At 40.5% G+C, this 24,599-nt stretch overlaps 1 protein-coding gene across 1 annotated transcript in view; it reads right to left on the bottom strand.

The window, feature by feature from the left end:
- Window positions 1-272: 272 nt before the first annotated feature.
- The window catches only part of AKAIN1 (A-kinase anchor inhibitor 1), a 49,826-nt gene continuing 25,499 nt past the window's right edge, over window positions 273-24,599 (bottom strand). Inside the window, exon 2 of the mRNA XM_055324196.1 lies at window positions 273-466. Within this exon, the coding sequence (XP_055180171.1) occupies window positions 273-466 (194 nt within the window). The remainder of the gene's footprint in view (window positions 467-24,599) is intronic.

Raw genomic sequence — 24,599 nt, forward strand, 5'->3', positions numbered from 1 at the left:
TTTAAAAATAAATTGTGCTGCAGAACTACTTTTGCAATTACAGTGTCGTGTTTGGCCCCGCTATGTTTCAGAGGCACCGCGTTAATATAAACAGAATCGTCTAATGCACTTTTTCAACACAGTGTTTCCCAGCCAAGGGCTAGCACAAATTCATTCTACTGCTAGGTGCCGATGACACTTTGGTTTGCTTTACTGGCAACATTTTGGCAACACATCCTATACTAAGAGGAAGGCTGGAAACCAAGCATATGACAAGAGCCAAATCCACTGTGTTACTTCTTTTCATGCTTCTTGGTTAATTCCCCCACGCCCAGTTGGAGGCTGCCCCGGCTGTCACTGGTTCTCTCTCCCCTCTGCTGGCTCTCCTGGGAGACTTGCTGCACAGCTTGCAAGATGGCATTCTGCACAATCTGTTTGCTGGCTTTCTGCAGTTTCACCTCTTCAGGCTCATTTCCAGGTTTCTCACCTAGCCAAAAATATGAAAGGGAGATAAAAAGAACAAAATCAATTTCAGGAACTGTTACTTTGGAAAGGGCAGGCGGGATAGGTGAGAACTAAGAAGGTGCTAGAGTGGCCTGGTTAATTGCTACTGTCTCCCTTTCCATTTGTTTGCCCCAGTCGTGTGCCCAACGTATATTCTCACCTTCTCAGAATCCTCTGCTGCCAGCAGGTGTCATGAGAATACAGTCCCGGCCAATCAGGACCTCTGGGAAAGTTCTGGAGAAAGATAAATTCATGCCTCTTTGGGCCTTTGACACCCCTTCTTTCTATGCAGGATGCAGACATAATGCTTTTAGGTGCTGCACCCAAATTACAATAAGCATGGGGATGAAAGCCAACATTCTGGCCATGGCTGGGGAGAAAAAAGAGTCTAGTTTTGAAAGTATCACTCAGCATCCACATCAGCCCTGGACCATGTACTTCTGGACTTCTTTGTATGTGAGATAAATAAACTCCTTGTAGTTGAATCTGCCATTAGCCAGGTTTTATGTTATTTGCAACTGAATGTATGCCTAATCGATTTAATTTCACCAGGGCTGGAAAAGAATGGATTACTACTGAATCTGTTTTAGGCTCCTATAACATCCTGAGGAATGAAGCCTTTTGTTCATCTGAATCTGTCCTCCATGACCTAGAACAGAGAGGTTGGCAAACTTTTTCAATAGAACCAGAATGGAAATATTTTAGACTTGTGGGCCATACAGTCTCTATGACCCAACTACTCAGCTCTGCTTATTGTAGTGCTATCAACAATACATAAATGAATGCCTATGGTTTGGGTTCAATAACTCATTACTTACAAAAAAGAGGTTGTGGGCCAGATTTGGCCCTTAGGCCATGGTTTGCCAACCCCTAGTCTAAGAATGGTGGGAATTTTCTAATTAGAGGCAGGTAGTCTACCCATAATTGAGTCTTCTCTTCCTTATTAAAAGCAAGACAAAACTTTGATTTTATTCAGGCAGCTATGTAAGTAGGTATAGCTAAGGTCTGATCAATGAGGTGAAAGTTCATTTAGTAAAATATCTGGAAAAGGTCTTTAAAAGTAAATAAGTAGACAAAGGCCCTGTACCCTCTCCCCATCCCACTGTGACTTGACACAATGGCTCTCTCTACAGAGGCTTTTGTTAACCATGAGGGAATCTTTAGAATGGAAACCATTTTCAGGTATTTGCAGAGAAAAACTCAGAAAGAGCCTAAGAACCCAATGACCAAGAGCCACATATCAGTCCTTGGCTGCCCACTTTCAGGACTCTTTCATGTTCAAAAAAATATGTATCTTATTTCATGCACTGTTATTTTGGACTTTCTTTTATTATGCAGCACACTTATTGCTAACTCATGCATGGCAGAATAATCATGAATCTAACATTTGACTAAAGTGCAATCATGAAAATTTCAAATTCCACCTGCTTATATTTAGAGTGACAAATAGAATGGTCATCATTTGTTATTCAGAACCATCATTTCTGATGTTTCCTCTATTGAAATATGCTGCTGCCATGAAAATGTATTTAAAATTGGGGGTTGTTCACTGGGATTGATTCATTGACAACAGAATGTATATACCCAGGAGAAAAACATCACATAAGAGAATACGGAGTCATTCCAGAAGACCAGGCAGCTCTTATCCCTTGAGACAGAGTTGTCAATTATTTAGCAGCATTTGTATCACTAGCACCATTTCCTGTGGGATTTACAGTTTAATGAACAAAGTAAGATGAATCTATTCAAAACCAAGGGACAATCCTCATCTCCCTCCCCTCAAAAAAAAAAAAAAGAATAAAATGAACAATCTGCAGCAAAGTAAGCAGAGAAAGAATCAAAAGCTACAGTGTATAACAGATAGAAACTTTAAATTAGCTGAGAAGAATACTTCAAATATGCTCTGCAAAAAAAAGAGTGAACAGTAATAATAAGGCTAGGGCACGATGATTTAGATTTTGTGCTTTGAAGCACTTCAGAGCTGAGTCCAGGTTCTTTCTACCACTTTATAGACTTCCAATCTTCGGCAAGTCATTTAGACTCTGTAAGCCTGTTTGTACATCTGTCAAATGAGCAATTAGTATCTATTTTAGGGTAGTTGCTAGAAAATTAAGTGACATGACATTTATTCAGCACTCAGTGTGGCTCCTGAGTACTTAGTGTCCACCACCATCTTTTGGTTAAGGCATAGACTCGGCTATTGTAACAAGGAAACTCAAAAATCCACCAGAAAACTCACACAAGAAAGTGATAATTATTGCCCTCTCTTGTAGCAGCCCAGAGGTGCTCTGGTGTGCAGGTGACCCTCTCAATCAGGTTACCTAAAGGGTCTGCCTCCTTCTAGCTTATTGCTCTGCCATCTCCTACTATATTGACCTCATCTGCATGAATAGAACTGATTCACCAATATCCCATCTGGGGCTAGAAGGCAGTCAAAGGGCAAATGGAAGGTAGGTGATTTCCTTTAAAAGGATCATCATATAAGTCACAAACATCACTATGCTCACATTTCATTGGGGGAAACTGAGTTACAAGGCCACACCTGACCACATGGAAGGCTGGAAAGTAAGTTGCAAACTGGACAGCCATAAGGCCTCCTAAAACCAGGGAGGTTCTAACGCTAACACCAAGAAGCAATTACAGATTTTTTGAAATTACTTCTGTGGAATCGTCAACGCTAATTTGAAGAGGAAGAGTATAAATTTACAGCAGGTCATTATGATACCCGGGGAGCCCTGTCTACTACCACTATAGAGCATAAATGTGTAGACAAACAGAAAAGTTTAAAAAGGTCCTGTTTGTGGGATGCCTGGGTAGCTCAGTGGTTGAGCATCTGCCTTCAGCTCAGAGTCCCAGGATTGAGTCCCACATCGGGCTCCCTGCGGGGAGCCTGCTTCTCCTTCTGCCTGTGTCTCTCTCTGCTTCTATCTCTGTGTCTGTTACGAATAAATAAATAAAAGCTTAAAAAAAAGTTCCTGTTTGATCCTGGAAAGAGTATCTTAGCCAAACTACATATGTAGTACATATGTCCCTGCTGTAGAGCTATTTTTGTGCTTTTGGATGGAAGAAGGAAAAATGTAAGGATGAGAGTAAGCTGATTCCTTAACAGGAGAGAGAGAGAGAGAAACATTCTAAATTTAGCTGTGACCCAATATCTGACCTACATTGTCATATCCTCATATAACCACCATGAAGATAAATTGATTAAAAAGTCAAAGGCAGCCTGTGCCATGCTGTGTAGAGTATCCCTTTGGTGACTTGCAAGATTGGTAACCCTCATGGCCTTCATCACCACATTGTTCTGGGTCATGAATATCTATCTGAAGAGAAGAGTATAGGACAAAAAGAGTGGCAACTAGCTGGGACAGAGAAAGTGAGGAATGAAAATGAGGGTAAAAGCCACGCACGGACAATAAAATCAAAACAAAACAAACAAGTAAACAACAACAATAACAACCAAATATATATAGAGAGAGAACCACAGAAGACCCCAATAGCCAAAGCAGTCCTGAGAAAGAACAAAACAGGAGGTATCACACATCCTGTTTCCAAAATATATTATAAAACAAAAATCAAAACATGGGTACTGGCATAAAAATAGACACACAGACCAGTGGCACAGATTAAGAATCCAGAAGTAAACCCATGCATATGTGGTCAACTACTATTTGACAAGGGAGCCAAGAATACTCAATATTTTCTCAGGAGAAAATACAGTATACATTCACTAAATGGTACTAGGGAAATAGAATAATCATATGGAAAAGAATGAAACTTGATCCCTACCTTACACCAGTCACTGGATTAAAGACTTGAATACCTCAAACCCTAAAACTCCTGAAAGAACATATGAAAAAAGCTTCTCAGCAACAACTTTTGGGATATGGCACCTAGAGCACAAGCAACAAAATCAAAAATAAACAAGCAGACTCTCTCAAACTAAAAAGCTTCTGCACAGCAAAAAGAAAGAAAAGGCAATCTACCGAAAGGGATGAACTATTTACAAATCATATCTCTGAAAAGGGTTAATATCCAAAATATATTTTAAAAAGTATACAACTCTATAACAAAAAACTATATAAATGGCCAACAGGTACATTAAAAGGAGGTCATCACTAATCATTAGGGAAATACCAGTCAAAACCACAATGAGATATCACTTCATGCCTGTTAGAATAGTAAGCATCAAAAAGACAAGGGATAAATGCTGGCAAGGATGTGGAGGAAAGGAAGCCTTGGTACAGTAGGAGGTTGTAAATTGGTGCAGCCATTGTGAAAAACAGTATGAAGATTCCTCCAAAAATTAAAAATAGAAATACCATATAATCCAGAAGCTCCACTTCTGGATTTATATCCAAAGGAAGCAAAATCATTATCTTGAAAGATGTCTAGATCCCCATGTTCATTGCAGCATAACTTAAAATAGCCAAGACTTGGAAACAACTTACGTGTCCATTGACAGGTTAATTGGATGAAGAAAATGTGATATGTGTACACAGCATATGAAAGAAAAATGTTTATGCACTCATTGTGTATTTGGGGACACATGAATAATATAAGGCAATGGTTCAATGAAGGCTCTGGAATCAGAATATATGGGCTTTAAATTTCTGTCCCCCAAACAAAATGGCCAGTGACTAGTTACTTAATCTTTAAATCCTCAATGTCCCTATATGTAAAACAGGGTCCTACCATTTGTGACAACATGGACAGACCTGAGGGCATTGTACTAAGTGAAGTAGGTCAGACAGACAAAGACAAATACTGTATGATCTCACTTCCATGTGGGATCAAAGAAAGAAAGAAAGAAAGAAAGAAAGAAAGAAAGAAAGAGGAAAAAAGGAAAAACCAAACTCATAAGAAAAAGAGCTCATGGGGCACCTAGGTGGCTCAGTGGCTGAGGTCGTGATCCCAGAACTCTGCGATGGACCCTGCATTGGGCTCCCTGTAGGGAGCCTACTTCTCCCTCTGCCTGTGTCTATGCCTCTCTCTGTCTCTCATGAATGGATAAATAAAACCTTAAAAAAAAAAAAGAAAAAAGAAAAGAAAAAGAGCTCAGAATTGTGGTTACCAGAGGTGGGGGATAGAGGGTAGAGGAGCTGGATGAAGGTGGTCAAAATGAACAAACTTCCGGTTATAAGACAGACAAGTAAATAAATAAGAAAATGTTTTTTTTTCTTTTTTTCCCTTGTGTCTATATGAGATTATGAATGGTAATCACTTCATAATAGATGCAAGTGAAGTTATTTAAAATTAGGCAATTGGCCACCTACAACATGTAGGTGGTTCATTAATCTCAAGTAAATTTAATTCATGTAAGTAAATGGCAAGACTCTGAGGAGGATTTCTCTGGTTGGTTCTGCCTCCCCTCGGGTCATAGTATAGTTTTTCACACAGTGCTTTTATCAGGGGTCTCAGCCAGGATGTTCTCGAACACCCTATCCTTTCAAGTGAATGCCAGAGAAGCACCAGGCAGTTATTATATTGGATCTACACCCTAAACTTTTACAGTGACCTCTGTCATTTCTATTTCAATAAAGCTGAAAGGAAAAAAAAAGGTAAATCACAGATACACCACTCTCTTTCACCATACACAAAGATAAACTCAAAATGGATGAAAGATCTAAATGTGAGACAAGATTCCATCAAAATCCTAGAGAACACAGGCAACACCCTTTTTGAACTCGGCCACAGCAACTTCTTGCAAGATACATCCACGAAGGCAAAAGAAACAAAAGCAAAAATGAACTATTGGGACTTCATCAAGATAAGAAGCTTTTGCACAGCAAAGGATACAGTCGACAAAACTAAAAGACAACCTACAGAATGGGAGAAGATATTTGCAAATGACCTATCAGATAAAGGGCTAGTTTCCAAGATCTATAAAGAACTTATTAAACTCAACAGCAAAGAAACAAACAATCCAATCATGAAATGGGCAAAAGACATGAACAGGAATCTCACAGAGGAAGACATAGACATGGCCAACAAGCACATGAGAAAAAGCTCCGCATCACTGGCCATCAGGGAAATACAAGTCAAAACCATAATGAGATACCACCGCACACCAGTGAGAATGGGGAAAATTAACAAGACAGGAAACAACAAATGTTGGAGAGGATGCGGAGAAAGGGGAACCCTCCTGCACTGTTGGTGGGAATGTGAACTGGTGCAGCCACTCTGGAAAACTGTGTGGAGGTTCCTCAAAGAGTTAAAAATAGACCTGACCTACGACCCAGCAATTGCACTGTTGGGGATTTACCCCAAAGATCAGATGCAATGAAACGCCGGGATACCTGCACCCCGATGTTTCTAGCAGCCATGTCCACAATAGCCAAACTGTGGAAGGAGCCTCGGTGTCCATCGAAAGATGAATAGATAAAGAAGATGCGGTTTATGTATACAATTCGTCGTTAGAAATGACGAATACCCACCATTTGCTTCAACGTGGATGGAACTGGAGGGTATTATGCTGAGTGAAATGAATCAATTGGAGAAGGACAAACATTATATGGTCTCATTCATTTGGGGAATATAAATAATAGTGAAAGGGAATATAAGGGAAGGGAGAAGAAATGGGTAGGAAATATCAGAAAGGGAGACAGAACATGAAGACTCCTAACTCTGGGAAACGAACTAGGGGTGGTGGAAGGGGAGGAGGGCGGGGGGTGGGGGTGAATGGGTGACAGGCACTGAGGGGGGGCACTTGACGGGATGAGCACTGGGTGTTATTCTGTATGATGGCAAATTGAACACCAATAACAAATAAATTTATTATTAAAAAAATCACAGATACATACTGTATGTTAGACTCTCTGGCATGCAAGGAAAGATATCCTTCTGCTAGTTTAAGTTGGGGGGCTTCTTGGGGTGTGATTACCATGAGAAAACACGTCTTAGCTGGACATCTTAGAAATATTTGGCTGAGTCTCATAGTACAATTCAGAAATTGGAGTCATCCAATATAACCCCAATAATTGGATTATCTAGATTATTCTCTGCTGTTAGAGAGTTTCAGCTGTCTGCCCGCAGAACTCCCTTTCTTCCCAAATCACAGCATTTACTTACCCTTGTTTCTGCTTATTCATGACTTGAAGTGCTTCATGATTTTACGTACTGCCTTCTTTCTGAGAGCTTTTCAGTTAAGGTTCTGCGGGTAACTGCCTAATTCTTGACATAGCATCAGCTGAAATTCCTGAGAAGGAAACTGAAAGACTCAGCATACTACCACTATCCCTGAAAAACCCAACTTTCACGCTAGACCACCTCCTAGGCCAGCCATAGACTGAATGCGTGGCTCATTCTGGCCCAATCAGCTGTGGCCTCAGAGTTTGGATCAAGAGGTGATAACCATCTATGTATGAGGAAGGAACCACCTAGAGCTCCATCATGGGCAAGGTGCTAAGGGCAGAGCAGGCCCTCACAGGATTGGCCCCATCCTGTATAGTAACTGGTGCTTCTATGACATTCACTTGAAAGGATAGAGCATTCGAGAATATCCTAACAGAGACTCTTAATAAAAGTAGAGTGTGGAAAGTGCATTATGACCCAACAGGATGCAGAACCAACCAAAGAAATCCTCAGAGTCTTGCCATTTACTTACATGCATTACATTATTTGAAATTAATGAATCACCTACATGTTGTAGGTGGCCAATTGCCTAGTTTTAAATGATGCAAATGTCCTCTAGCCTAATTAGCATTTACAAAATCATTCTGGTATTTCACAAAAGATGATGAATCGACTTAATTAGCTTTCAACTCTAAATGCCCAATATAAATACACCCAAGTCAAAAATGTGATGGAACTAAATTTATCTTCAGTGTCTTTCCACCTCGAATCATTACTCACCTACACGTGCCCACGCGCCCACACACTCAGAGACACACACAGGCATCCCCACGGACATGCTTCCCTGTGACGCCCAGTTTACTCCATGGGGACCAGCCTTCTGCAGATAACACTGAGCTCAGCAGCCCTCCTCTGCTCCTCAGAGCTTGCTGCTCCATATGTCATCCTCACTTGCCCCAGTGGAACTGGTCTGGAACTCAATGCAATATGGTTAATAATTGGTCTTAATTCTTTATTTGTATCCATTAAAACCGTGCTTCCAATGACCATAGGAAGATCCTTCTGGTAAAAATTTCCAGTTTTCTCCCTCTAATAACCTAAGTGCCATTGGCCTCTATTACATTAACCCTATTAGATTCCAGTGAGGTGTGTTTTAGGAAAGGTCAGTGTTCTCATTTTGAGGCAGAATCTGATTAATGATTTTCCTTCTATCAGATCGATTTCCTTTGACACACAGAAAGTGTGGCAGAGGTTGTATCATAAGCAGCATCTGTATCTCTGGTATCTCCTCTCTGGGTCACTAACTATGCAAATTATAGAAGTCCCTCTCTGGCAAGATAGGGTTCTATCACCACTGCCTGCCCATACTCTCCAAAGCACAGTGTTGCTAATGGTGACCATGGACCATATTTTTTATCCTCCCCTCTCATTGCTTGAGACTATCAAGACAGTGTTATCATTCATCAATGACTAGCATGTGGAACACAGAGACAAGAACTAATTCTGGTCCTTTTATTAATGGAATGATAGTCTATTTTCTGGCTCTAAGTACAAGAATTTTCCATGAAGGACCAGATGTTAGCTCTCACTCATTTATGCCAACTGCTAACGAAGCTGTCCTGGCTGCCCTGCTTTGCCACTGAGCAAGCTAAAGTTATGTGACTTCCTAGCAATGGAAAGTCACAGCCTCTGAGCTTCCAGCTTGCTGCTAACACCACCAAACCAGTGCTGCTTTCCTGTGCACCATAACCAAATCAGAAGCAGCATTTGGGGGTTTCTAGAAGGTAGATGTGAGAATCAGAAGGCAAGACAGGCATTGGCAGGTATAGGACACCTTTAAGTCACATTTGAGCAATGCCCCACCAATGCCACCATCACCCACATCAAAGCAAGAACAGAGCATGAAGAAACACAACGGACTGTGCCTGCAGCGGTCAGGCTGGTCATTTTATAATGAGGCAAGCTACTCTCATAAACTATACAGAGCTCTTTATTGAATTGTCCCATAGAGCAAGAAGAGATGAAAGATATTTATTGAGTATCTACATGCAGGGTCCTGTGGAGAATGACATAGGCCATTAGGCCAAAGCATTTCATTCATGTGTGCATTCATTTCTAAACAAATTACAGAGCACTTACTATAAAGCAAATGCTAGATTAGGTATAAGAGATTAAAATGTTGAGCAAAACAGTCACGGATCCTGCTTTACTGGTTTTTACAATACAGTGGAAGAGTCAGGCTTTGATCAAATAATCAAACAGGCTTATCATTTCGAGCCAGGGCACATGCTGTGAAGGGGCATGGTAGGCATTACAAGGGAAACTGATCTTGTCTGGGATCAGGGAATGATGCCCAAGCAGGGGGATTCCGAAGTAAACAAGGTATTAACCAATGAAATGAAAGTGGCAGGAACAGGACGGGGAGAACATGTCATGCAGGAAGATCAAATCCATGTGGAAATTCACCAGTGTGTGTGGGACAGAGCCCTGTGGGGAACTGAGAGCAGCCTCAGGGGCCAAGTGCCTTGGGGGAAGGGGGCTCTAGAGACAGTGCCTAGGAAAGTGGGCCAGCCAGACAGTGCCTAGGAAAGTGGGTACAGCTGCAGTGTACCACCAAATCTGCACCACACATGGTAGCTGGAGAAGCCAGAGGGGAGTTATAAAACCGAAGTGGGAACACATGGGGTTTGGAGCAGGTCTAGACAGACTGGATTTGGAAAGGCCAACAGGAAAAGGAAGGGAATTCTTTCCCTGGCCTCAGAGGGCACAACAGACAGTTGACTCACTGGCTCAGTGTCCTCAAAAGCTTTTATCTTGCAGAGCCACCTCATTATTTTAGAACATAATTTAACTTATACGACTGGGTTGCCATGTGTTATTTTTAGGACAGCCGTAAGGAATAGTGTCAATAAAACTCGAAAAGGAAAAGACCATTTTAAACTAGAAATCAAATTTGAGTGTGTTGGCCAAGACGAAGGTAATTTTGAAAAAGAACAACAAAGAAAAAAAGAAAAAGAATTATCAGCTATCAGTACCAATTATCAGTAGCAATTCTCAAAGTGTGATATTGATATAGGAATAGAAAAATCGGCCAATGAAATAGAACGGGAAGTCTAGAAACAGCCTACATATTCCAGGTCACCTGATTTATAATAAATATGACACAGCAGTGCAGTGGGGAAAAGATGGTATTTTCAGGCAATGGATTGGAGGCTGATAGTTATTCATGAGGAAAAATAGGGAGCTTTGGCTACCTCACACTATACATAGAAAATCAGTTCCAGGTGGACTTCATATCTACATTTGAAATGTAAAAAAATCTGGAGCTCAGAGGTTTTTTAGGAGAGTGAAGTTACTCTGTCACTATAATGGCAGATACAAGTTATTTTACATTTTTTTAAAGCCCTAGAATGTACAACACCCAGAGTGAACCCTAATGTAGACTATGAACTGTGGATGGTTATGATGTGTTGATGTAGGTTCAGCAATTGTAACAAATGTGCTACTGTGGTTCAGGATATTGATAACGAGGGTAGGTTGGAGAGGGTAGGGGAGATATGGGAAGTCTCTGTTTTTTCCCCCTTGGATTTGCTGAGAACCTAAAACTGCTCTAAATGAAAACAGTCTTTAAAAGATGATCAAACAATGGAATATTACTCAGCCATTAGAAACGACAATACCCACCATTTGCTTCAACGTGGATGGAACTGGAGGGTATTATGCTGAGTGAAGTAAGTCAATCGGAGAAAGACAAACAGTGTATGTTCTCATTCATTTGGGGAATATGAATAATAGTGAAAGGGAGTATAAGGGAAGGGAGAAGAAATGAGTAGGAAATATCAGAAAGGGAGACAGAACATAAAGACTCCTAACTCTGGGAAACGAACTAGGGGTGATGGAAGGGGAGGAGAGCGGGGGGGTGAGGGTGAATGGGTGATGGGCACTGAGGGGGGCACCTGATGGGATGAGCACTGGGTGTTATTCTGTATGTTGGCAAATTGAACACCAATAAAAAATAAATTTATTTAAAAAAATAAATAAAAAGAGCAAATCTTTCAAAAAAATAAAAGATGATCAAGCATTTAGAAGAAAATATAAAAAGGTATCTTTCTGATGTGGGAATAGACAAGGATTTTGTAACAGAACACAAAAAGCAGCGACCATAACGGAAAACATTGATAAATCAGACTATACTAAACCAAGTGTTTTTTTTATCATGGAAATAAAGCCACAGGAAAAGGCTTCCTACTTTTGACAGGAAGTCGAGGTGAGGAAAATGTGAAATGCCATCTTGGAGATACTTTAAGTATTTAATTTTCTGAATACTTGGATAACAAATTCTCAACCAAGACTGGGTTAAGAGTTCAGAGAGACCCACAAGGCTGTTCTGACCACCACACAGATTTCTGCCAACCTTAGCTACAGGCTTCCCTCCTTTCACCCCAAAAGACTAGGGAAATAAAATTTCTCTCCAAATCCCTCGTTTCTTGCAGTCAGTAGAAGCTCTAGAATTTCTATGAAGGAAGGATTAAGGAACAGCAATCCAGAAGAAAGGGAAAAGAAGAATTTTTCCTGAATCTAGGGCACACACAGCACCTTTTACAGGACTGATAAAATGTCCATTTGCCATATCAAGCAACAACGGGTGGGAAGGAAGAGATGGGGCCACCCTGTGACAGTGATTGCCTGTCTCCTCACCTTTTTTAACCAGCTCACTTCTGCAGAGCGGGCATGTCACCCAGTGTCCGCTCTCCCCTCCCAGAGCCACCAAACCAAGCCCCAACTCCTGGCTCCTGCATTCCTTCCCCAGGGATATGCCACATACATGGGGGGCAGTTCCTCCCAGACATCGACTCTGGAAATCTGGGAGTCAGGTGTTAAGGGAACAGAGGAAAGGAGCACCATGTGAGCCTCTGTCTTAAAGAAAGTGACAATACTAGATCTGACTAGAAAGCAAAATAAATCTTGGAACCCAGGGGATCATGTGCTCTCTTCCCACATTCCGAACTAGATCTTTGCCCCAAGGCAAGTACTACCATCCCCAGGGCTCAGCTTCCAGTTCACCACCTCCCCAGCTGGGCCACGGTTCAGTTCTGCAGCCTCTGCTGCCCCTTGGTGGCGAATCCTAGCATTGCCACAGACCCAGGACAGGCAGCCTTCCGGAAGGTGCTGTGTGCCCTGGTTCCTGGATAGTGTGTGTGGGTGGGGGAAATCCTTGACTCATGATACAGGACTGGTTATTTTATAAGACACACAGAATAACTAGCACATCCATGCTAGTTTCTGACCACCAAAACTTTCATGAGGCCATTTACAGATTTGTCCTCCCAAGAGTTCTGGAGCAGCTGGAAACACAGTCCAGAGGTTTCCCATCCTCATTCAGATGAAAAATTGCTTGACTGAATTACCAGATCTCTTAACTATTTAAGGAAAGATTCTGAGTTCCTAGGCAAAACTAGCCACAAGCTCTCCCTTCCTACACATCTGGGAAAGGGAGGGAGGAAAGGAAGGATGTGATTTTAAAGGAACCCTTAAAAGACAAAGACAAAAACTCTTCTCCCATCCTCTTCCCTAACATGAATAAGATAATCCTCACAATCACCTTTTTCTGCTAAGGAAGGAATCAAATTCCCACCTGCGACAAGTCATCAGAAAGTACAAGTCTAGAACTTAACTAAATAATCTCTCAAAAGTATTTCCTCACCCTTGGAGAATATAAGTGTATAGCAAGAGTCCCTGGGGGCTAACTGGAGAAAATTAGACTCTGACATACAGTAAAATCTTGTCTATTCTCCTTAAAGAACAGCTCCCACCTTTTGAAGACGATGCCTTTGCAATGTCAAAATATTTCACATATCCCCTCGTCTGACAATGACAAAAAGAGGCCATGAATTCAGCAGTGCTTTTAAGATGAATTTGAATGTTATTAATCACAACAGCCTCCACATCCATTTGAAAAATTGCAGGAGTTATGTGAGACTGCGTATTCCAACCACAGAAAGAGTGCAGTGCAAATGTGCCATCCTGTCTCCTGAAACAGCTACTCGGCTCCCAGGGTCCTTCTTGGTCCCACATCAGACTAGTGCTGCTAGAAGCAATACCAGGCAGGCAGATGTTACCATCAATTCCCAGTGATGGAATGCAGACAGAGCCGAGAGCATGGGGAGGAACTAGAAGCCTTCTACCAGCTAGCCTCAAATTTTCCCCTCTCCCAAATGGTCGCTTGCGAAACATCTATTCAATGTCCAAATGTGTCAGGTTTGCACAAGACAGACCAACTTTTCACCTTCAGGAAGGAAACAATGACTACGATTTTTCAGAGTTTTTAAGGAAAATATTTGAAGACTTAAAAGATTAACAGAGATTGAGAATCAATTCTCAGTTTTTTAAGTGGAAGAGTATGGAGTCTCCCCCTTGGGGTCCCACTCTGTAAGTCCCCGAGCTGAGACTAGAACCCATGCTTTGTAGACCTCACCATGGCACATTCCAGTTGCTGTCTACTCTGCAAGAAGGCAAGGATTCAGCAGCCATTAAGAGACCCCAAAGACTATTCCCTTCTCTGCACAAAATGGAAGACACATAAACATATGCCCTCCTTTCCTGATTGCTTCCTTGGCCTCCCATTTGCATTTAGAATGAAAGCTCAACCTCTTATCATGGCCTTCAGGGCCAGACACCTGTCTCAGGTCCAACATCACACCGTCCCTCCTCTCACTTGGCTTTGTATTCAGCTCATCACAGACAACATCTAGTTTGAAAGTATGAATAGCCTAGTGGGCCCCGCTGTGTGTCTTGGCCTGCTCAGGCTACTATAACATAAACACCATGGACTGCGTGGCTTACACATCAAATATATTTCTCACATTCTGGAGGCTAAGAAGTCCAAGATTAAGATGCCAATGGATTGGGTGTCTGGTAAGGGTCAGATTCGTGGTTCACAGATGACCCTCTCCCTGAGTCTTCACATGGTGGAAGGACCAAGAGATCTCACTGGGTTCTCTTTTCTAAGGAACTAACCCCATTCATGAGGGCTCCATCCTCACGACCTAATCACCTCCCAAGAGCCCCACCTCCTAATTCCATCACCTTGATGGTTAGGATTTCGACATAGGAATTTGGGGATGACACACACATTCAGTCCATAACACTGTGGGAACTTTGGCAAGCTATTTCTCCCCTATAAAATTTCTCCCCTATATTACAGACAATAATAGCACCTCCATTATAGGATCATTCTGATTAAAGAAGTATTTGTAAAGTGCTTGGAGCCAAGATTTAAGAGGAGCAGTACCCAAGTGCCTGTTAAAAAATTTTTTTATAAATGAAAAGTCTGGATCCACATGGTTTCCAAGCAGCCCTCGTCTAAAAGGTAAAACAACTACACATGGATTCAACTATTGTGGCCATATTGCATTTAGCTTCCTGACATTAGTACTGAGAAGAAAGCCTTCCATAGGCAACACCTCCTCCAAAGCCTCTCCTTAAGAATCTGCAGCTGCCAGAAATGCAGCCCAACACGTCCCATCTGCTGATCACATGCCTGTGCTTGGTGTCCACCTTCCTGGCCAGGGCATCGGCTCCCTAGGGCACGAGCCCCATCTGTCTTGCTCAGCACTCTGTCCCCAGGACTGAGCACAGCAATGACTCACAGTGGACACTCAGAAGTGGTGCAAAGAATGATGATTGCACTAGTTTTCCAGTTTCCAGTTTCCTGTTCTAGCTTTCTCTCCCTTTTCTCTGTGCTCCCATTAATTTATTCCTCTTGGCCTCTTTTGCTGCTCCTCTGCAATTAGAGTTTGGGAGGAAACAGCTGAAGAGATGCTCTTTTGGTACCAGCTCAGACCCTCCATGTGAACAAGAGTGCAGAAAGCAGCCTAGAGTAAGAATATCAAAAAGTCTGCTCCAATTTCCAGGTCACAGAGAACTAGGTCAATCAGCATTTAGAAATTTTACAATAAAAAAAAAAAAGAAAAGAAATTTTACAATAAGGTCATATCTCTTTTCCTATCTCCCTGTTAAACTTCATCATTTCCTGTTTTGCATACCTACAAGCCCCTCCAAGGATCAATTTTCAGCTCCCTCCTTTTGATATCAACTGCTTTTTAGAATAGGCAACGTGATAACAAGCTCCCTTCGTGGGATGCAGTGATGTTTCCAGGTGATTCAACTCCTATTGGCTGTTTGCCATGCAAACAGTCTCCATGTTTATAAACTCCCTGAACCCTGTACCTCTCGGGTCCAGACTCTTGGAGGCTGTGTAGCCATCCATTTGTGCTGAGGAAGCCCCAGTCCCAGAGGCACCAAGTGTGACTCCCACCTCTGGGCCACCCTGAGTTCGTCTGAACAAGCCTTGACTTTGTCAGATTTAAATCATATAATACAGGTGAAATGGGTAACACGTGAAACATTTGGTTCGTTTCTTTAAAGCAGAGCGATGAGGAGACAAGTCACCATTGTGTCATCTACAAATTGGACAAAGACATATACGACTCCTTCTTCAACCATGAGTTTCCTTGGGCGAAATTCTACTATATGTAGCTTTTCTTTTATTACACCTTTTTTTTATGTAACCGTGAGAATCTTGGCTTTCTTTACTGTGTTGGGGTTAATTAGGAAAAAAGAACAGGTGGCTGGAAATAGAAAAGGAAATGAAGAACAAGATCAGATGTTTTGTCTTTTTTTTTTTCCAGTGATATTTCAGAAGGAGAAAGAAGCTGAAGGAAAATAAACCCAGACTTCAGGAGTGTGTGTTGTTAGAGCTGTGTGACAGGAGGCTAATCTCCTGGTCTCTCCGGGTGTCTTGGGGGGTTACGGCTGCCAGCACCAAAAACTCCAAGTCAGAGCACAGCATCGGTACAGAGCATCCATCTAAGATCCCATATGAGATAAAAAGAAGAAAGGGAGGAAGGAGAGGTGGAGTCAGGAGGAAATAAGAAACAATATTTCAAAGGATGCAAATCATATAAAATCACATGATATGCATCTAATTGAAATAGTGCCTTTGAAAGTTTCTAGCAAGCAAACTATAGTAAATAGAAATTAATTATACAAGACACATTATAACCAGTTTAAGATGTAAGTTCACACTGGTATACTTTTTATGAGGTAACTCTCACTTTTGCCTTATTTAGTGAAAATAGTATAAGTGCATGGGCTAGCACAGATAGATTTATACCCTACCATTCCTCTCATCTTATTTTTTTTATGAAATCTCAATCCTCAGCCACAAATTCTTCTGCCATAATTTTTTAGTTTGTTTAACCAGCGATTCCATATGAGAACTAGAATTGGCAGCGTCTCTGAGGCCACTGAGTCCCCTCTCCAAACACACCCTCTCCTTCCTACTAAATTTAAGTAATCTCCCAAATTTTCTGATAATCATTCTCTTGCTTTTCCTTAACATTTGGCTACATAGTGTTACCCACAGCTCTAGTTTGATCATTTCCATTGCTATACAGCATCCCATTTAATGACCAGATCAAAATGTTTATTCTCCTACTAATAGTACTTGGCTCGATTTCAGTTTTACACTATTATGAATGATTCTGCTGCAAACATTCTTGATTTTTGTCTAATAAGGCACATTCACAAGAGTTTCCAAGACCATGAAGCAGGAGTAGACTTCTGAGTTGTAGAGAATAATCATGCTCAAATTCCCTAAGCATTGCCAACTTGTTATCCAAAGGAGTTGTACGTGGGATGCCTGGGTGGCTCAGAGGTTGAGCATCTGCCTTCGGCTCAGGGCATGATCCCGGGGTCCAGGGATCCAGTCCCACATCAGGCTCCCTATGGGGAGCCTGCTTCTCCTTTTGCCTGTGTCTCTGCCTCTTTGTGTCTCTTATGAATAATTTAAAAAATAAAACCTTAAAAGAAAGGAGTAGTACAAATTTACAATCCCTATAGCTAGGAGTATTCCCACTGTTCAAAATCCTGGTCAAAACAAAACAAAAAAAATCCTGGTCAATACCTAGTATGTGTCTTTTTTTTTTTTTAATCCCAACCTGGTAAGCATGAACTTTTATCTTCTGAAAAAAAAATGTTTATCTTCTGGATTTAATTTGCATGTCCCAGACACCTAACGAGTTTGAGCATCTTTTCTGAGATCATCATGATTTCCCCCTTTTATGAAGCACCTATTCTATTTACCTACTCACCCATTTTCCCACTGAGTGGTTTTCCTTTTCTTTATTGTCTTGTGTATATTCTAGACACAACCACTTTGTCAGTTATATGTGCAGGGAATATCTTCTCCCTCTTTGTGGCCTTTTTCTTTTTCCTCTTAACTGTGTGTGGTTCACTTACTGAACAGAAGTTGTTTATTTTAACATAGTCCAATCTATCTTTTTTTTTCTTTTTTTCATTTCTGTTCAGTGATTTCTTTTGTGGTCTGAACTCACTCCTGAGCTCAGCAAGTTGTTTTTGGTGAGGGGAAACATGAGTGAGAAGCCAAAGCTTTTTTCTTTCAGTGTGTTCATTATTGCTTTAGAAAAAGGAAGGCACAAGCATTTCATTTTGCTTTTGTCATTGAGTGGAATGTACTAATCAGAACAGGGTTCTAGAATATAGGATAAAGGCCACGCATGAGAAGGAAACTTTCAAGAAATTGTGCAGTTCAACTATATCTTGAAAAGTGAGCCAGAAAAAATAAGTGTGGCAGATAAACAAGGCAAGAAAGTAGAGTTGTTAATTGGTTGATACTATTTTAACCACAAGAGTGATGGTAGCCAGAAATCCCAAAAGGAATAATAAAGTAGGCTAGAGGATCCAGAGCAGACTGCTTTATAGCACTGAGGTCTGCCTTGGCACAGGACCCCAATTTATAGTAACCAACTTATAATGAGGATAGTCACAAGCAGATGAAGGAAATAGTAATAAAAGATGGAGCCATTCAAGCTTGGGGAGGTCTGAGAGGTGGTTGTGCCATGGACTAAAAACAATGTATTATGTCAAAACAATAAGGAAAGGATTTATGTGTAAAAGGGCTAAACTGAGTCTATGCACTCTAAAGAGATGTTAGGGACTCAGGTCAAAGTGAGAGAAAATAACGAATTATGTAGTTTCACGGCTACATTGTCTCACCTGGCCTATTTACCAGCAGCTTCTCTTAGAAAGAAACCCCAGGAATCAGGAACCCAGGGCTAGCACAGGTGGGTCTCAGCTCTTGGCCCGTGTGTAAGGAATCAGAACAAGATGGCAATCCCTTGCTCTGTTGCTCTGTCTGCCTTTGCCCTGAAAGGTTGGGTCTGCAAGAGGACCCAATGCTACATGGAGTTATTCAAACATTTATTGAGCATCTATTATGTCCAGGCAATGTGCTAGGCATTACGGATATTGAGATAATCTACTGGCACTTGAGATATTCATTGAAGACATGAGATATGATCTGGTTCTATGAACAAGCCTCTTAACCCCTTAGCCTGGTTTAACTCATCTTACGAATTCCCATAGAAATGCCTTCCCAGCTAGATTTCATTGGATGAATATGAGGGTAAAAATTTATAAAATTCAAATGTATGAATGTGATGTATACATATTACATCACTAATATATTTATAGATAAGGCTGATGGGCTTCTTTCAAATTCTGCTATGAGTTTAAAATTCTTGTATTTCAGAGTTTTGTCTTTAGAAAGGCCTGAAGAGGACGTAAAGAAGAAAGGACTTCCCCATCATGGCACAGGCAGTACAAAGAGAATGAAGTAATAAAGAGGATGACCTGGTACAGGAGAAACCAGCCTGCAGGCAGGTCATTGAGCATCTGGTTGATCTGTGGTTCTCAAACTCTGGCAACGTAAGCACCACCGGGGTTAATAGTTATAGCAATGACTATGGGATGCAGCTTAGAAATTTACATATTTAACTGTGACTACAGGTAATTCTAATAGAGATTTCAGGTTGGCTGCCCTGTTATTTAAAGCTCACCTTCAGCCTATCCCTACAGAGCATGAGGAAACTAAATGAATAAGTGACCATTTCACAATTTATTTAATTAAAGGGGACAATTGAGCAGATGACACAGGCTCCAGAGTGCAAGATGGCCTTTTCCATTTACTAAATTAGCTAACTGCCAAATCTGTGCTATACTTTGGGAAACAAATCAGCCTTCAACAAGATTTTAATCTTAATTTCAAAATCCTCTTACTTCATCTACCCTCTCTCTAGGTCTCAAATTGGAGTTCTGAAATTAGCATCATTTTCAGGGCTTTCCTCTTTTATTATAGTTTAATTTGTCAAAGGACTCAGATTTATTGACAATATAAAAAACCTTTTGCTGAGGGAAAATGGAGCTGCTTCTGTAATTTTTGGATCACTGAGAGATGGAAATAAGTGAAAAATACTCAAAGTCTACTGTGTTGTGAGGCCAAAAGCATCATTGGCCAGGAACACTCTTCAGAAAAGAAGTTCTTCTTTATGGAAAATTTGCCTCTAAATATATATATATATATATATATATATATATATATGCTCTAAATTCTTTGTATGTTAAAGTCATATTGTCTTCTTGGCAGCCTTCAAGGTATTTCTTTCAATACTTGATTGGAATTAAACAGTATGAATTAAAGTGGGTTCCAAGAAATAAGAAAATTAGAAGACCCATTTCCAAATCTCATGAAACATTCACAAGTAAATCAATGTAGAACATTTGCAAATGATAAAAAAGAAATGCTGGCAGATAATGTTATCAATATGTGCTTAGAAGGCTGAACAATGTGACTTATTATCTTTTGGATCCATCTGGTAGGCTTATGTGAGTCACATAATGTACTGGGCAGTTTATTTTAAAAATCCAATATTACAACAATTATGCCTTTTTAGAAAACAGGGGGATGTAATCCTTACTATCAGATGAACAGAAAAAAAAAACATTATGCATTTGAATACATATCACAAGCAGTGATTGCACCTATACAGAAGTCCCTCCTTTACCCATGTTTTCACTGTCCACCGTTGCCCACAGTCAACCAGGGTCTGGAAGGCAGATGGTCCTCTTTTTTTTTTTTTTTTTAAGATTTTGTTTTTAAGTAATTACTACACCCAGTATGGGACTCAAAATCACAGTCCCAAGATCAAGAATCCCATGCTCTACTGACTGAGCCAGCCAGGTGGTCTTCTTTCTGATGTATCCTCAGAAGGTCAATAGTAGCCTAATGATGCATCACAATGCCCACGTCATTCACATCTCTTCATTTCATCCTATAGGTATTTTACCATCTCACATCATCAGAAGAAAAGTAGATACAGTATAATTTTTCAAGAGAGAGAGAAAACCACAGTCACATAACTTTTAGTACAGTTTATTGTTACAATTGTCCTATTTTATTTTGAGTTACTGTTGTTAATCTCTTACTCTGCCTAATTTATAAATCAAACTTTATCATAGTTATGTGTGTATAGGAAAAAACATGGTGCATAAAGGTTGGTACTATCTGTGGTTTCAGGCATCATTGAGGGTCTTGGAATGTATCCCCCATGGATAAAGGTGGGGGAGGACTCCTGTATTTGGAAAATATTCTCTAATCATGTGCAGACAACCTAGATCAAGATGAAAAAGGATGGTGAAAGAAAACCTCAAACTCATATTTCAATTTAATATGCACATGGAGGGCAGCCCTTTTGGCTCAGCGGTTCAGCCCAGGGCCTGATCCTGGAGTCTGGGGATCAAGCCCCACATGGGGCTCCCCACAAGGAGCCTGCTTCTCCCTCTGCCTGTGTCTCTGCCTCTCTTTCTCTCTGTGTCTCTCATGAATAAATAAATCTTTTTAAAATATAAATAAACGGTTATTTCTTTAAAAAAATAAATAGCATGCACATGGATATGATTTTATATAAAATCATGTTACCTTGAGGAAGAGAGTGAGGGATAAGTTAATTAATAGCAAGGTGATAAAAGTTGAAAAATATACTCTATCAGTACCTTTCCAGCCCATTAACTGGATAATTTCAACCCACCATTTTAACCCATACAACTCATACTATACAGATACTATACAGCTGGTGTCTCTCATATGTTTATTCTAATCCCCCACCCCAGTAGGTAAACAGAAATATGGATCAGTGCAAGTGCCCCCTAAAGAAGAAAGATGAACCCAGCAAAACATGCCATTGAAATGTTTCAAACTGTGTGTTGTACTTATCAAGGGGAGATGCCATCCAAGACTTTAATTGGTGCATAATACGAACAGATAAAATGGATCATCAGCCACTGGTTCCACCCCAAACTCAGCTCATAACTGGAGAGTGGCCAGGCCTGCCCGGCAGACACCTGTTAACACTCCAAGGGTGACAAGGAGTAGGTTGCAAGAAAGAACAGCAGCCACGACAAAGCACTTCACTTCCTGGTGTCCTCTGTGTAATTCTACTATGAACTCAAACTCTGAAAATCAGTAGAGAATAATAACATTCTGGAGCTGTATCCAGTTTTTAGATTAAGCAGACATGAGAGTTTTCAAAGATGAGACGCCAAGTGTTCTGATTTGAGCTCTGGTTCTCCCTTCATGCCGCCCTTAAATCAGATCAAAGGAGCTTCACCTACACATCCAATGAAATCCTTCAAATATAAGCTAAGGATATCTGTAGGCTGGTCTCTCTAAGTAAAAGAAAGGTGTGCCACAGGAAGAGCAGATACAGGCCTCATGTCTCTCCACTCCTCTTTCTAAGGCCGGTACTGCCAAGCCTTTGTGTCACTTGTTGTAAGTGAGCCTGGCTGACCCTCAGGAACCTTCTCCACTCAGTGCTCCAAACAGCCCTTGCCAATTAACCGATCCTCATAGAAAAGAGCCAGCAGTTTCAAGGCACAGAACCCGCACGAGGCTGAGAGACAACCAGCGTCGCCACCAGCCCACCGAGTAACTTTGACAATTCACTTGAATTCACTTACCTGCCTCAAGCTTCCCTTTCTGAAAAGGAAATTCTCCTAACATTCAACATTCCAAAACGCGCTGTGCAATGACCCTGATAAACTATTACTTTCATTGCTTTTGAACTATCTGATCTTTAGCAAATTAATCAAAAGTAGACAGTTTCCAGAGAGATAATAAGCATCTATTGGTGAGAAGGCTCCCTAAACTAAACAACAAATTACCTACTAAGTGTTATATTGTTATCTATGTGTAAGCTCCTCTCCAATTCATTATTATATTGCTGATGATGGGGAGGAATTAAAATGCTCACATCTTGGTGAGTATTGCGTAATGTACAGAAATATCAAATCACTATGTCGTGCATCTGAAACTAATATAACATTGTATGTCAACTTTATAATTTTTAAATTATAATTTTTAAAAAATGCTCATGTCTTATAGAAATGCATTTGGTTTTTGCTCTTTTGCCACCACAAAATGGTTAGAATTTGTATTTTTCTGAATTAATTAAGTTTGGTTCTTCAGGTCCTAGTGACTTGACATTTCCCCTCCTCTGTCCTAGGAGGCAGGGACAGTGTGTTTGTTATGTTTCTCCTTTATTTTGCTCCCCCACATCAGACACATAGAATCACCGTCCACTGCTGTTGCAAGGAGCAAGGCACCATTCTGTGTCCAGTTCTTGGCATCACCACAATCTGTGCACATACTTGATGGAGTATGAACTATATTTAAACCATATCTTGATAAACTTACAGAAAAGACAAGAGTTGTTGATAAAAACCAAATCAAGATAGAAGAATCTGCTCAACACAGATAAAAAGAAGGTCAGAATCTGATTTCATTCCTGGCTCCTATTTCACTGGGGCTCAAAATGACATTTGAAATTGTTTTCTTAGAAACTGGCAGAGCGTGATTTAAGGTTGCAAGAATGTTAATCACAGTAAGCATCTTGGGTAACTGGGAACCAGAGTTCCCAAAAACATGTGAGCATCTGTTTCCTTTTCAATTGGTTACAGGCACTTCTTTTAAATGTTTCTGCTCCTTAAGTCACATCTTCCATAGTGTTTTTCACCATGTGCGAAACGTAGCACATGATTGGTTTAGGTGACAGTGAGTGACTAGCAATTTGCTATGCTAACATGCAGAGACGTGCTAATTATTAAAGAATGGCTCTGCTTCTCAATCACATTTAAAAGCGGAAAATAATTAAATGATCAGGAGGGACATTGAGTGTGATTTTCATTCCTGCATACTAAAATGTATTTTTAAAATTACATAATAATTAAAGTGGTGTGATCCTAGCACCAAAGTAGACAGTTGGGTAAGTGGAACAGGTTAGAAAGCCTGGTACTTGGAATTTGACAAAAATGGTAATTCACATGAACAGAGACAGATACTGATAAAATTTGATAAATGATTTTTTTTTTCATTTAAAATTCTAGCTCCAGGGCAGCCCTGGTGGCTCAGCAGTTTAGCGCCGCCTTCAGCCCAGGGTGTGATCCTGGAGACCCGGGATCGAGTCCCACTTTGGGCTCCCTGTATGGAGCCTGCTTCTCCCTCTACCTGTGTCTCTGCCTTTCTCTATCTGTGTGTCTCTCATTAATAAATAAATAAATAAAATCTTTTAAAAAATAAAATAAAATAAAATTCTAGCTCCAGATAGAGAAAGAAATGGTGAATTTTTTAAAAAATGAAGAACATAAACCATGCACACTAGAGTAGATGCATGTGGCTGAAGAAATGCAGTGGAGAGAAATGGCTCTGGGGGTAGAAGATGAAAGAATAGAAAATAACAAAATAAAAGACGGGCTCTGTATGGGTCAATGATGGTGGTGTGTCATGATCTGAAGAAGGTGATCAGTTAAATCCAGCACACTGGAGGTTAAAAGGACAGAAGAAAAAAAGAAAAGGAGGAAGTGAGGCTCAAACCTAATGAATATATATCTGATCTTGGGAAGAAGTCCTTCTCAGAATAAAAACAATGAAAGAAATCACAAAGAAGATTGATAAATTTTACCACACTACAGTAAAATCTTCCATACATCAAGAAAGCCATAATAATTTTAAAAGGCAATAAACTGGAGGATATATTTCCTCTATGTATGAAATAGGTTGATATCTTAATATATAAATGGGTCTTGCCAATCAATAACAACCCCAATACAAACATGACTTAATTATAAGG

This window comes from Nyctereutes procyonoides, unplaced genomic scaffold (genome assembly GCF_905146905.1).
Source record: "Nyctereutes procyonoides isolate TBG_1078 unplaced genomic scaffold, NYPRO_anot_genome, whole genome shotgun sequence".
Lineage (NCBI taxonomy): Eukaryota > Metazoa > Chordata > Mammalia > Carnivora > Canidae > Nyctereutes > Nyctereutes procyonoides.